The 12,364-nt window shown below is 39.7% G+C and overlaps 1 protein-coding gene across 1 annotated transcript in view; it reads right to left on the bottom strand.

The window, feature by feature from the left end:
• LOC115464407 (vomeronasal type-2 receptor 26-like) overlaps nt 1-10,675 on the bottom strand; it is a 31,516-nt gene extending 20,841 nt beyond the window's left edge. Inside the window, exon 1 of the mRNA XM_030194790.1 lies at nt 10,547-10,675. Coding sequence (XP_030050650.1) covers nt 10,547-10,675 — 129 coding nt within the window. The remainder of the gene's footprint in view (nt 1-10,546) is intronic.
• Nucleotides 10,676-12,364: the final 1,689 nt, after the last annotated feature.

The following is a 12,364-nucleotide window of genomic DNA, read 5'->3' as shown; positions in this document are numbered from 1 at the left end:
ACACAAGGAAACAGGCAGGAAAGCCAAATACCCAAACAACAAAAGGTGCTTCCTAAGCACTTACTAACAAGGGTGCTCCCAGCACCAAACTCCAGCACTGCACCAACAGCAGTGCTACTCACCGTAACAAAAGGGAAAAACAGGGAAGTCAAACACACAAGTAACAAGTGCACACTGCACTAAACTAACCTGGACCTAAAGCAAGTAGCCAGAAGCAAATGCCACCGTTGCAAAGGCTCTGAAGGAAAGCAGGAAAGCTAAGCACTAACACTGACCTGGACCTTAGCAAAAGTAAGCAGGGAAAGTAGACACAAAGTCAAAAGTGCACACTGCACCATCCTACCTAACGCAAACACCACCGTTGCAAAGGCTCTGAAGGAAACAACACCACTTCCTTATCAAGGCCCTCCCTGATGATGTCACACTCCCTAAACCTAGGCAAAAGCACACTGACCCAGAGAGGCCCAACCCACACCAATGCAACACCGTGAAGCACTTGAAGCCAGTACACCCAAAGAGAGGTAGAGTTAACTCAGTCCACCCACACAGCTGTAGTAAAGTAAAACAATTAACCCCATGCTGCTGGAAGCTGCCAGCACAGAGAGACAGAGCCAGCTCAGAAAGGACAGAGAAAAGAAACAGAAGCCAGCTAAGAAGCTGACCCCCAGGAAAGAGGTAAGTTTGAGAGGGGTTCTGACCCCCATCATAATACCATGACAAGAATAAACCTCATTCCTAAGCCAAGGCATGTGGAGTATGATCTCAGTCTCTCAAATTTACTGCTAACGGTCGCCATAGTATTTCCCTTATGCCAAAGAAAGCTACTTTCTGGAGTTCATAAGATGCAACACGTATAGGCAACTTCTCCAGGTGCGTTTGGAAGTTCTTTTTGATCAAGCATGTGGCTCCCAAACCGATGAGAAATATTTCTGCATTTTCCTGCTGCATTTCTTAATTTCAGACTGCATGTTTTGGTATTTGAGGATCTTCCCTCTCTCCATTTGATTCACTGAGTAATCGCTTGGAACTGGCACGTCTATAATCAATGCCATTCTGATGTTTTTCACTTTTACTACTATATCCGGTTTTCTGGCATCCATTTCACTGCCATTAGGATGCAGCAACATGCATTATCGGTATGATGGCAACTATCTCAGGAGAGAATCATTTCTAGCAGTCTAAGAAGAGCACTCGTACTCAACATGATTAAGTTTTTTGAATAGGTGGACTTTATTTTTTCAGAGATATATGACCCTATATACCAGCAACTGAAACTAGAGGCCTCTGTGAACCTTTACGAGGATTATCTATCTTGCTTTGTAACTGACTGATGTAAAATACTGTTAACCTATTGCAACACTGAGATTTACATTATCACAATATTCTGTACTTGAGCATTCATTGAAGACTTTGGAAAACTTTCCTTGACTACTGTTGGTTCACAATGGCTCAAGCAGCTCTCCTCTAAATCATTAATGTGTGTCATGGTGCCGAGAGGATTTCTTTTGGATATCATTCCTGTACTATTAATTCAATCATCATTTCTTCCTCTAGTAACACACACAAAAAAAAAAGCACAAAAGGGCCCAAGAACTGGAAACAATGATGTTATCTTCAATGGAATGGACCCAGTCCATGATTACATCATTTTTTTCAGTTCTTGGGCCCTTTTGTGCTTTTTGTGTGTACTACTTTGCTTTGTGTTCATTTGGACTCTCTCTGTTTTTCTGCTGCTGTTCCTCTAGTAACACTCAGACGTAAATAAAGGACTATGCCACTTTATATCATCTTTGTCTTATTTTCATTTAGAGTTGTATTTTCAACTTGTTGAAGATGGAGACTGATTAGGATAATTATATTATCTGAAATCAAGGCTCCTGTTTTGTAAAATTGGCTTACTGCATCATTACTGCCATTGATTCCTCAATTATTCAACTTATATTCGGTTTCATCAATACAATCAAAAGGATACTATAAGAACTGTCTATGTATTTTATAACTGAATACAATCAAGCTTCTCATGTTTCTATCCTCTAGCTACTGGCCACTATGCTGGATTGCACTATGATAGACTTAGCTGTCTAGCTTTCTATGTGAATACTGGACTTAAAGCAGGGCCTTAGGAAAAGTAAATTCAGTCTAATTATGTTCTAATAATTCTCTATATAATGTGGTTTAAATTAATGCAGCTTGCTATACACCATCAGACAAACTAAAAGGTCATTCTATAAATCCAAAATTGGACCACATTACAAAGATTTACACAAGTTATTCCAATCTGTTCATAACCTACTAGATGTTACACCGGTCACCTCAACTAATTCTGATACTCCATCAGCAAATGATATAGCCACTTATTTCAATCAAAAATCATCAAATTAAGATCCACCTTATCAACTAACTCTTCTAATTATGAAACTTTTATTGATTACTTAGACCCAATTACTGACAAATATCCAGCTGACCGAATATGGACAAATTTCAACTCCCTAATTGAGGATACAGTCACCCAAACGATCAATAGACTTACCAAATCCCATTGTAAACTAGATGCTTGCCCTAGTCATTTAATAAAATCTGCTCCTCAACGTGTTTTAATTGATCTCATCTCCTATTTAAACCATATGTTCCAACATGGATCCTTTCCTGCTGACAAAGGTAATATATTACTTAATCCAACCCCCAAAGACCAGAAGAAAAAATTAAATGACGTAACTAACTATTGCCCAGTTGCATCCATCTCTCTTGTAGTCAAATTAATGGAAAGCTTGGTAACTAAACAACTTAATGATTACTTGAGTAAATTCTCAGTATTACATGCATCCCAATCCGGATTTCGTGCTAATCACAGCACTGAAACAGTTCTTATAACACTCCTAACTAAATTCAAACAAATTATCGCAGCTGGCAATAATGTTTTACTCCTCCAATTCGACATGTCTAGTGCGTTTGACATGGTTAACCATGGTGTTCTATTAAACATCCTTGAATACTTTGGACTGGGTGGAAACGTATTGAACTGGTTCTACGAATTCCTAACTTTAAGATCTTATCAATTGATATCTAGTCGACCATTTTCTCACCATAGAGACGTGGATGTGGAGTGCCTCAGGGCTTGCCGCTTTCACCAATTCTCTTTAATTTAATGATGTTGTCACTAGCCAAATCACTATCCAATCAAGGCCTAAACCCATATATTTACGCTGACGACATCACAATATACATTCCATTTAAGAGCAACTTATCAGAAATTACAGATAAAATTAATACCAGCTTCCAAATCATTAACTCATGGGCTGATGCTTTCCTACTTAAACTCAATGCAGAAAAGACTCAATGTCTTATCTTATCATCACAGTTTAACAAGACTAATTACGCCAATATTAATACACCATGCCACACTCTCCCTATTGTGAATTACTTAAAACTCCTGGGTGTTACTATTGATCAAAATCTCACCCTTGATTGCTATGCGAAGAATGTGACAAAGAAAATGTCTTTTGCTATGTGGAAGCTGAAAAGAGTGAAACCTTTTTTCCCCAAGGGAAGTATTCCGCAAACTAGTGCAATCGCTAGTACTGAGCCACCTGGATTACTGTAACTCCATTTTCGCAGGATGCAAAGAAAATACCATTAAGAAACTCCAGACTGCCCAAAATATCGCAGCTAGACTCATATTCGGAAAGGCGAAGTATGAGAGCGCCAAACCCCTCAAAAAAAAATTACATTGACTTCCACTAAAAGATCGAATTGCATTCAAGGTTTGCACCTTAACCCATAAAATCATCCATGGAGAAGCTCCATCATACATGTCAGACCTAATTGACTTACCTGCACAAAACATCAAAAGTTATCACGTACCTTCTTAAACCTCCACTACCCCAATTGTAGAGGACTCAAATACAAATCACTACATGCACCTACCTTCACATACCTCTGCACAAAATCATGGAATTGTAATGGTATCAGTTTATTACTGAAATATGTAGCATATTTGCTGGATTATATATACACCAATATATTTGTGTATCTTTTAAAAATATATATTTGACACTGCAGCAGAGAAAATAGTCTCATTCCAAAAGCCCTCTTCCCTCTCCCTTTGGGGAATATTTACAAGACAAAGGTACTGCTGCAGTGGCAGGGACCTCACCTTGCCTTTTCTCATTCCTTAAACAAAAGACTTAAGACTGCTTTAAAGTTTTAAATTGACTCTATTCCTCTGATCAACACAACAAAGATTGGACCTAACCAGAGGATGCAAGGAGACAGAGAGTCTGGAGAACCCATTGAAGACAAAGACTTCAGAGGGGAGACCATAAACAGGACATTTGCTTGTCAAAGGTATACCTGCCCCTCCCATCAGCTTTCAGACATGTGCAGAAAGGAAGGACTTATAATGTGGTCATGTGAACAGACTACATTAACCATAATGCCTTGCAAAATATCCAGGACATGCACACACCATGCTTCTCTGCTAACATTATAAAAGGCCTGAACAGTGGAGGAGTGGCCTAGTGGTTAGGGTGGTGGACTTTGGTCCTGAGGAACTGAGTTCGATTCCCACTTCAGGCACAGGCAGCTCCTTGTGACTCTGGGCAAGTCACTTAACCCTCCATTGCCCCATGTAAGCCACATTGAACCTGCCATGAGTGGGAAAGTGCGGGGTACAAATGTAACAAAAAAAAAATAATAATCACTTTTCCAGGGATACCCGCAGAAGGGAAGGCACTGGCGCGGGCTTGTTTTTGCGCAGGTCGTGTGATCATTGCCAGATCCTGGAAGCAGTGTCATACCCCTTTAATAGTGAAATGGATATATCTGCTGGAGTATATAGCTGAACAGGAACGACTATTGGCACAGGAGAAAAAAGCAATGCCAAAGTGGACGAAGATATGGACCCCTTTTGTGTCTAAAGAATAGTCTCTGGATACGTCAGGGCATGTATTGATTTAAATGTATATGAACCTTGTGGGGGCGGGGGGAGTGGGATTAAGTTTCTTAGTTCATGCTCTATTTAGTATCTTTTTTCACTGTACCTCTAATGTTTAAAAAAAATGACTGGACTATATTTGGTTGATAATAGGGGTTCCTGCTTTTGTAGGACCTTTACTGCAGATGAATCTAAAATGTGTGACAATGTTCTGCCATATTGTTTTCCACAATGTATGTTTGCTGGATTCATTAATAAACGTCTGGTTTAAAATTAAAAAAAATAAAATAAAAGGCCTGGAAACAGCCCAGCTCGCTCTTGAAACCTGCCTCCTCTTGGGACCTGCCTCCTCTTGGGACCTGCCTCCTCTCTTGGAACCTGCCTCCTCTTGGGACCTGCCTCCTCTTGGGACCTGCCTCCTCTTGGGACCTGCTGCTCTCTTTGGGGTCTGCTGATGCCTTGCTCCTGAAACATGTGCTCATCAATCAGCTGGACCACAGCATGCTTGTAACAAGGACTTGTAAGTTAACCTACCTGCTACTTTGTTCTATTTTATGCACAGATTACCTGTAAAGATCTCTTAAAACCTACCTCTCGTTGCAATTGTATATTAAATCAACCTTTTTGAAGCTAAAAATACGGTCTCTTTGTGTTCTGAGTATATTGAAGCTATATATACTTTATTTAATGTATTGCAATTATCACCTTTGGTGATTGGTGGAGAAATTAATATCCTAAAACTTATAGATACAGCATCTGCTCTTAAATTATAAACAGTAGCGAGTTGCTCTAGAGCTATTTTCTCCAAAATAAATCATTTCTTGTAACAGAATAAACTACCGAATGCTATAAAAACAACGCATGACTTGACAATCTTCCGGAAGTTATTGAAGACGCACCTGTTCGAAGAGACTTACAATAAAAATCCTCCTTAATGACTTGATTCCATTCTACATCTAAACCAACTAATACTGATCCCTTCTAATTTGATTATGTTAATCACATTATCACTATTGGTCATTATATCTTACCTGTTTTATTTTATGTTATGTAAATAATTCTACTGACCTATCTACCTAATTTCTTACACAGTAATATGTTAAATTAGACCATACCTCTTACTCTGTTTATGATTATACCTTTTGCAACATAGTGTAAGCCACATTGAGCCTGCAAATAGGTGGGAAAATGTGGGGTACAAATGCAGCAAATAAAAAAAATCTGTAATAAATAGACAACTTTTCTCATAATTTCTACCAACAGATGAGAAAAGGATTATTTACTAGAAATGTAAGTGAACTGGTGATTTTGATTAAGTAACCTATTGCTACATTTTCTTTCATGGACCTCTTTCTATGATCTCCAACATTGATGCTGGACTACCACAATACTGTTGCCTTTTTCCTCTACAGACATTTCTTGTCAATTCTACTGTTATTAAATGATTCACACTTGTTTTTTTCTCATCTTAAATCCACTAAATCATGTTTAATATGTGCAAGATGCTTGTCCATTTGTATCCTAAAATCCCTTAGCACATAATATATCAGACTGAACAGTGGTTGAAAAGAAGGACAAGCAGATGTGTATCACTGACCTATCAATACTAGGTGTCAGTATGATGATTATTATGAATATATAAAAAACAGAGAGGACTATACAAGAATCAGATATTTAAAAATTTGATGTCTAATACATGCTTATTTTAGTTTCATAGTCCGAAAAAATGGAGAGAATGAAGAAAAGAAAAACAGAGAAATGAGAAAGAAAGGGAAAGAAAGAGAAATACCAAAGTTAGCGATATGGAGGGAAATTAATTTTCCTGGATAAATACTCAATCACCTGGGTCAAATAACTGAGCTAATAATTACCGTTCTCTGCCTTGCTAAAACTTCATGAAGAGGATGACGTGGAGGGGCATAATCAAAAGAGGCGCTCAAGTTTTCCTTAGGGTGTCCTTGCAGGATGTCCCCATGAAGGGGCGGGGAAACTCGTATTATCGAAACAAGATGGGCGGCCATCTTTTGTTTCAATAATATGGTCGGGGTCGCCCTTAGAGATGGTCGTCCTTAGAGATGGTCGTCCCTGGTTTTCGGCAATAATGGAAACCGAGGTTGCCCATCTCAGAAACGACAAAATCCAAGCCATTTGGTCATGGGAGCAGCCAGCATTTGTAGTGCACTGGTCCCCCTGACATGCCAGTACACCAACCGGGCACCCTAGGGGGCACTGTGGTGGACTTCAGAAAAAGCTCCCAGTTGTATAGCTCCCTTACCTTGTGTGCTGAGCCCCCTAACCCCCCCCCCCCCCAAAACCCACTCCCACACAACTGTACACCACTACCATAGCCCTTAGAGATGAAGGGGGGCACCTAGATGTGGGTACAGTGGGTTTCTGGTGGGTGTTGGAGGGCTCACATTTACCACCACAAGTGTAACAGGTAGGGGAGGGATGGGCCTGGGTCCAGTGCCTGGTGCACTGCAGTACCCACTAAAACTGCTCCAGGGACCTGCATACTGCTGTCATGGAGCTGGGTATAACATTCGAGGCTGATATAGAGGCTGACAAAAACTTTTTTGAGGGTGGGATGGGTTTACTGACCACTGGGGGAGTAAGGGGAGGTCATCCACAATTCCCTCTGGTGGTCATCTGGTCAGTTCGGGCATCTTTTTGAGACTTGGTCGTAAAAGAAAAAGGACCAAGTAAAGTTGACCAAGTGTTTGACAGGGACGCCCTTCTTTTTTCCATTATCGGCCCAGAACTCCCAATTGTTAAGCACGCCCTCGTGAACTTTGGTTGTCCCCGCGACGGAAAGTAGTTGAGGACGCCCAAAATCGGCTTTTGATTATGCCGATTTGTGCAACCCTGGGAGAAGGACGTCCATCTTCCAATTTGTGTTGAAAGATGGGTGCGCTTCTCCTTTGAAAATAAGCCTGCTAGGGAGCTTGACATGTACTGAAGCTTGGTGTGAGAGCCACTCTGAACAGAGACCATTTTGCTAGAAAATTGCTGGATTTCTTTTCACCAAACATACTAACAAATAATATACCATCTTTTCTATCATGGTTGAGTCCAAGAAATCTATGGGGCCCTTTTACTAAGCCACGTAAGCATTTACTGTATGTGCTCCCAACGTGCGCCAAAATGGAGTTACCGCCCACCTACCACATGGCTCTTGTGGTAATTTCATTTTAGGCACATGTCCGATGTGTGCATCTGAAAAATTATTTGACGCGCGCCAAGTGGCACTTGACGCATGTAGGTCATTACTGCCTGGTTACCAAGTGAGTCTCTGCAACAATTTCTCCAAGTAGGTTAGTTTAGTATAACTGGCTTAATCTATCATTACTACCATTGATTCTGCATTTTCTACTTTATATTCAGTTCCATTGATGCAATCAATAGGATATTATAAGAACTATCTATAAATTTCATAACTGAATACAATCAAGCTTCTCACGTTTCCATCTTCTATCTACTGGCCACTATGCTGAACTGCACTGCGCTAGACTCAGCATTCTGATACAATCTATGTTAACACTAGACTTAAAGCTGGACCTTTCGAAAAAGAAATCTAGTCTAATTATGTTCCAATTCTTCTCTTTATAAGGTGGTTTAAATTATTTACTAAGAACGTTAGTGAACTGGTGGTTTTGATTCAGTAATCTATTGCTACATTTTCTTTCATGGGCCTCTTTTATGATCTCTAATATTGACACTGAACTACCACATTTGATTCTGTTTCTTGACAGATTTAAAGTTGTTTTCACTATAATTTAGTGTCCGTTGCCATACCTATCCCCACATTGGGGTAAATTCTATAAGGGTGTCCTAAAAATCATTGCAAGTAATATGATGCGCTTAGCGTGATTCTCTAAAGAGTGCACCCAAATTAGTTTGTGCATTGATAGCCACCATTTACAGAATTTGGGGATTATGACTTCAGGGGGTGGTGTAGGGCATAAAACTTCTTTTTTGCACCTACTATTTACCTATTTACTCAAAATATGGAAAGACTGAATTATTTGTGTTTTTCTCAATGATGCCATTCTCTATGATCATACTTCACCTCTTCTGAAACAATATCATTATCTCCTCGTTGAGCAAAGGGTCACTTATAAAATTGCCACCTTCACTTGGCATCCCCAACTATCTCTCTCTCTTTGGGTCCTGTTTACTAAGCCACGTTATAGGCGTGTTAGCATTTTTCACACACGTTAACCATGTATGTTCCTACAATATCCCTATAGACGCCTACATGGTTAGCGCGTACGTTAATTATAGGCACATTAAAAACATTAGTCAACAGGGCCCTTGTTTAATTATTCCTTATTGTCCTTCCACAATCCTCCATTCATTAAACGATCACAGCTTAGTTGTACTTTTTCCAAAATGTGCCCACTTGAATCAACACAGAGCATTTTTCTTGTCTCCTCATCACACCTGGAACAATCTTTTGCTTTCTCTCCATAGCTATTCTTCTTTTAAGGATTTTTAAACTGAGCTGAAAACCTGGCTTTTCCTTTGCTTTCAGTGAAACAGTTTGCTGAAATTATTAGTGATACCTTTCAACCCTGTTGTCCTTTTGTATGTTTGCTTTACCCTCTTTTTGTAATACTTATATCTCTTAACAGCCTGCTTTCCTATACATTACTGGAATTCTTTTCATGTTTCCTACTTTTTAGCCTGTACACTGCTCTGTTCTGCCTGGTATAAAAAGTTATTACAAATATATAAAAATTCAAATAAAAGTTTGATTATCAAGTCTAAATGTCTATTTTTCCAGGAAAATGGCTGAATTTAGAATTTTGTTACTCAATGGAAATGGTACTACTCCAAGGGTAGCCCAGAACCAGGATAGCATGAAGCAGATACAAAGGCAATGTTGAAAATATTACACCAGTTCCTTACTGGTAAAACACCTCAAATAGGATTTTTTACATAGAAACTATATATCAGCAGAATTCTGCACCTCAGTCACTTATACACAGAACAGTGATAAAGCCTCACCAAATACCAAATAAGTGACCACAAATTACTTTATGCTGCTATTACCATTGTAGATACATAGTTCAATGCATCCCATCCCATATCATGAATAGGGCAGTTATAAAAGGGGAGGCATGGGACTGAAATGACTACATAAATCCAGAGTAATTTTGATTATACATACCTTTCGTCAAGTTTCAGAAGAAGCTCCAGTTCTGAGTAATACCATGAGCTGGTTCGGGTCCAGCGTTTGAATTTTGCTAGTCTGGTTTGCGTCATCCCTCCCCTTCACCTCATTATCCAGCATATTTTCCTCTCTCTTTTGTCCCTCGCCTTCACCCCATGATCCAATATCTCATATCCTACTCTTTCATTTTTCAATGTTTCACCTTCCCCTCCACCTCTGCCCCTGATCCAGTATCTCTCCCTGTTCTTTGCCCCCTCTTCCCCCATTGTCCACCATGTTTCTTCCTCCCCCCCCCTTGCCCAGGTAGGGTAAACATTTCACCATGCAACATCCCCCACCCCCACGATGTAGCATGTTTCCCTCTCTCTTTCCTCTCTCCTCTTCACCCCATGATCCAACATCTCACCATCCTATCCTCCAATTTTCCAGGATCTCACCTTCCCCTCCACCTCTGCCCTGGGGCCAATATCTGTCCCTATTTCTCGCTCTTCCTTCCCCTCATTGTCCTGCAGGTGTCTCTCCTGCCCTCCTTCTTCGGTGCCCGGGTTGGCTAAACATTTCACCATATGTGGTGAAAATACCAGTGGAACGGAACCCCCATATTCTGTAATTTCAAATTTAACTCAAATCCATGACCATGCTCAGCCCTGAACCTACCATTTTTGCACCCCATTTTCCAGGATGTGCGTAAAATTTAGGCACAGATCACATGTCTAAATTTATGTGCACACATCTTAATTGATTCCAATTAGCACCAACCATTACGTATTAGCCATTTATTGGCATCAATTAGCTCATTCAATTCAGAAGCACACACAATTTTAGAGCATGCCCAAATTTGTACATGCATCTCAAAGCGGCCTTTTATGGATTTATGCAATATATTTGTAGAAAAGGTGAAAAGAATTCCATTAGTCGTGCTTTGTAGGCTTTTCTCACTTCTTTAGCTATTCTTCTTATGAAGAATCTTATCATGAAAAACATTCTGTGATCATTTTTGGTTCAGTTTAGATCAGTTTGGTTTAGATCAGAAAGTCTCCAGTACACCCGGCCTCCTTTTCCTCATAGTCTTTTCTTTCACAGTTTGCTTTATCTCACTTTCTTCTGAATAACGCAAGATAACACATGATGTTACCTTCCAAGGCAAATAATCAGATAATTTCAACATTTCTCTACTCCATGTAGTGTTGTTTCTAGAGCCAGACATGAACATGTCATGCAGTGCGTGTGCCAAGGCATACACAGCGTTATATACATTGTTGTTCATCCCAATGTTATCAATGTTACAAGGTAGAATATATAATTTTTCATCAGAACTGCAGAATCTTTTGATGTATTTTGGACACTGGCTGTCACACAGGCCCCTCCACCATTGCTCAGTGTCGTAATCACTTGGAAGCAGGCTAAAGTTCACCTCCTGGATAAATTTTATAAAGCTTGGGATTTTCCTCTTAACAATTGCAAATGATAAGGTGTTGTTCTTTATATCAATTTTTCCTTTAACTTTATAGCGCAAATGCAGTTCAGTTTTGGTGATCCAGACCTTGCCAGGGAACAGCAGAATATTGGGTAGATAGAATATATTCTCTGCATTACTATAGAGAATTATCACTTTATTTGATGGCATAAAGATGTTCATTACTATTTTAGATATTTTCTCTGTTGGTATGATATTACTCTGAGTGTGACCGACAGTTTCTATGAATGCAATGCAGCCACCATTCTTCTCAATCCCTTCTCTCAGGATCTGAATCGCCCTCAGGCTGCTTTCATCATCAGATGCAATGATACCAACCCAAGTCCAGCCAAAATGCTTCAGTAACCTGATAATCCCAGCACAGAGGTGCAGTTCACTGGGGACAGTCCGGTAGAAAAAAGGAAACTTATCTGTGTCACTCATTAGAAGACTCTGCGAGATGAAACTGATCTGTTCAACAATAACAATAATAAGAATAATCTATCATCATCTTTGTCACTGTAAGATTACACCTTAAACAAGTTCTCTACAGTTTTTAAGCTACTACATTTAGATGATTTTTCAGCAGGAAATGTAGGTCTCCTTTTATAAAACGGTCCTACAGGTTAGCGAAGAAACGTCAGTGCCCAAAAGTGAGGTGCAGGATCCACACCAAATGCAAATCTACAAATGGTGTGTTCCCTGTATAGAATGGAGCTTAGTTCTCAATTTTTCCGTGCAAATTTTGAATTACTTCCTTACTGATTAACACAGAATTGCGTGTGAACTCTTATCGTCT

The sequence above is a fragment of the Microcaecilia unicolor genome, chromosome 3 (genome assembly GCF_901765095.1).
Source record: "Microcaecilia unicolor chromosome 3, aMicUni1.1, whole genome shotgun sequence".
NCBI classification, from domain to species: domain Eukaryota; kingdom Metazoa; phylum Chordata; class Amphibia; order Gymnophiona; family Siphonopidae; genus Microcaecilia; species Microcaecilia unicolor.
The sequence above is the reverse complement of the archived record's forward strand: the minus strand, read 5'-3'. Positions and strand labels throughout refer to the sequence as shown.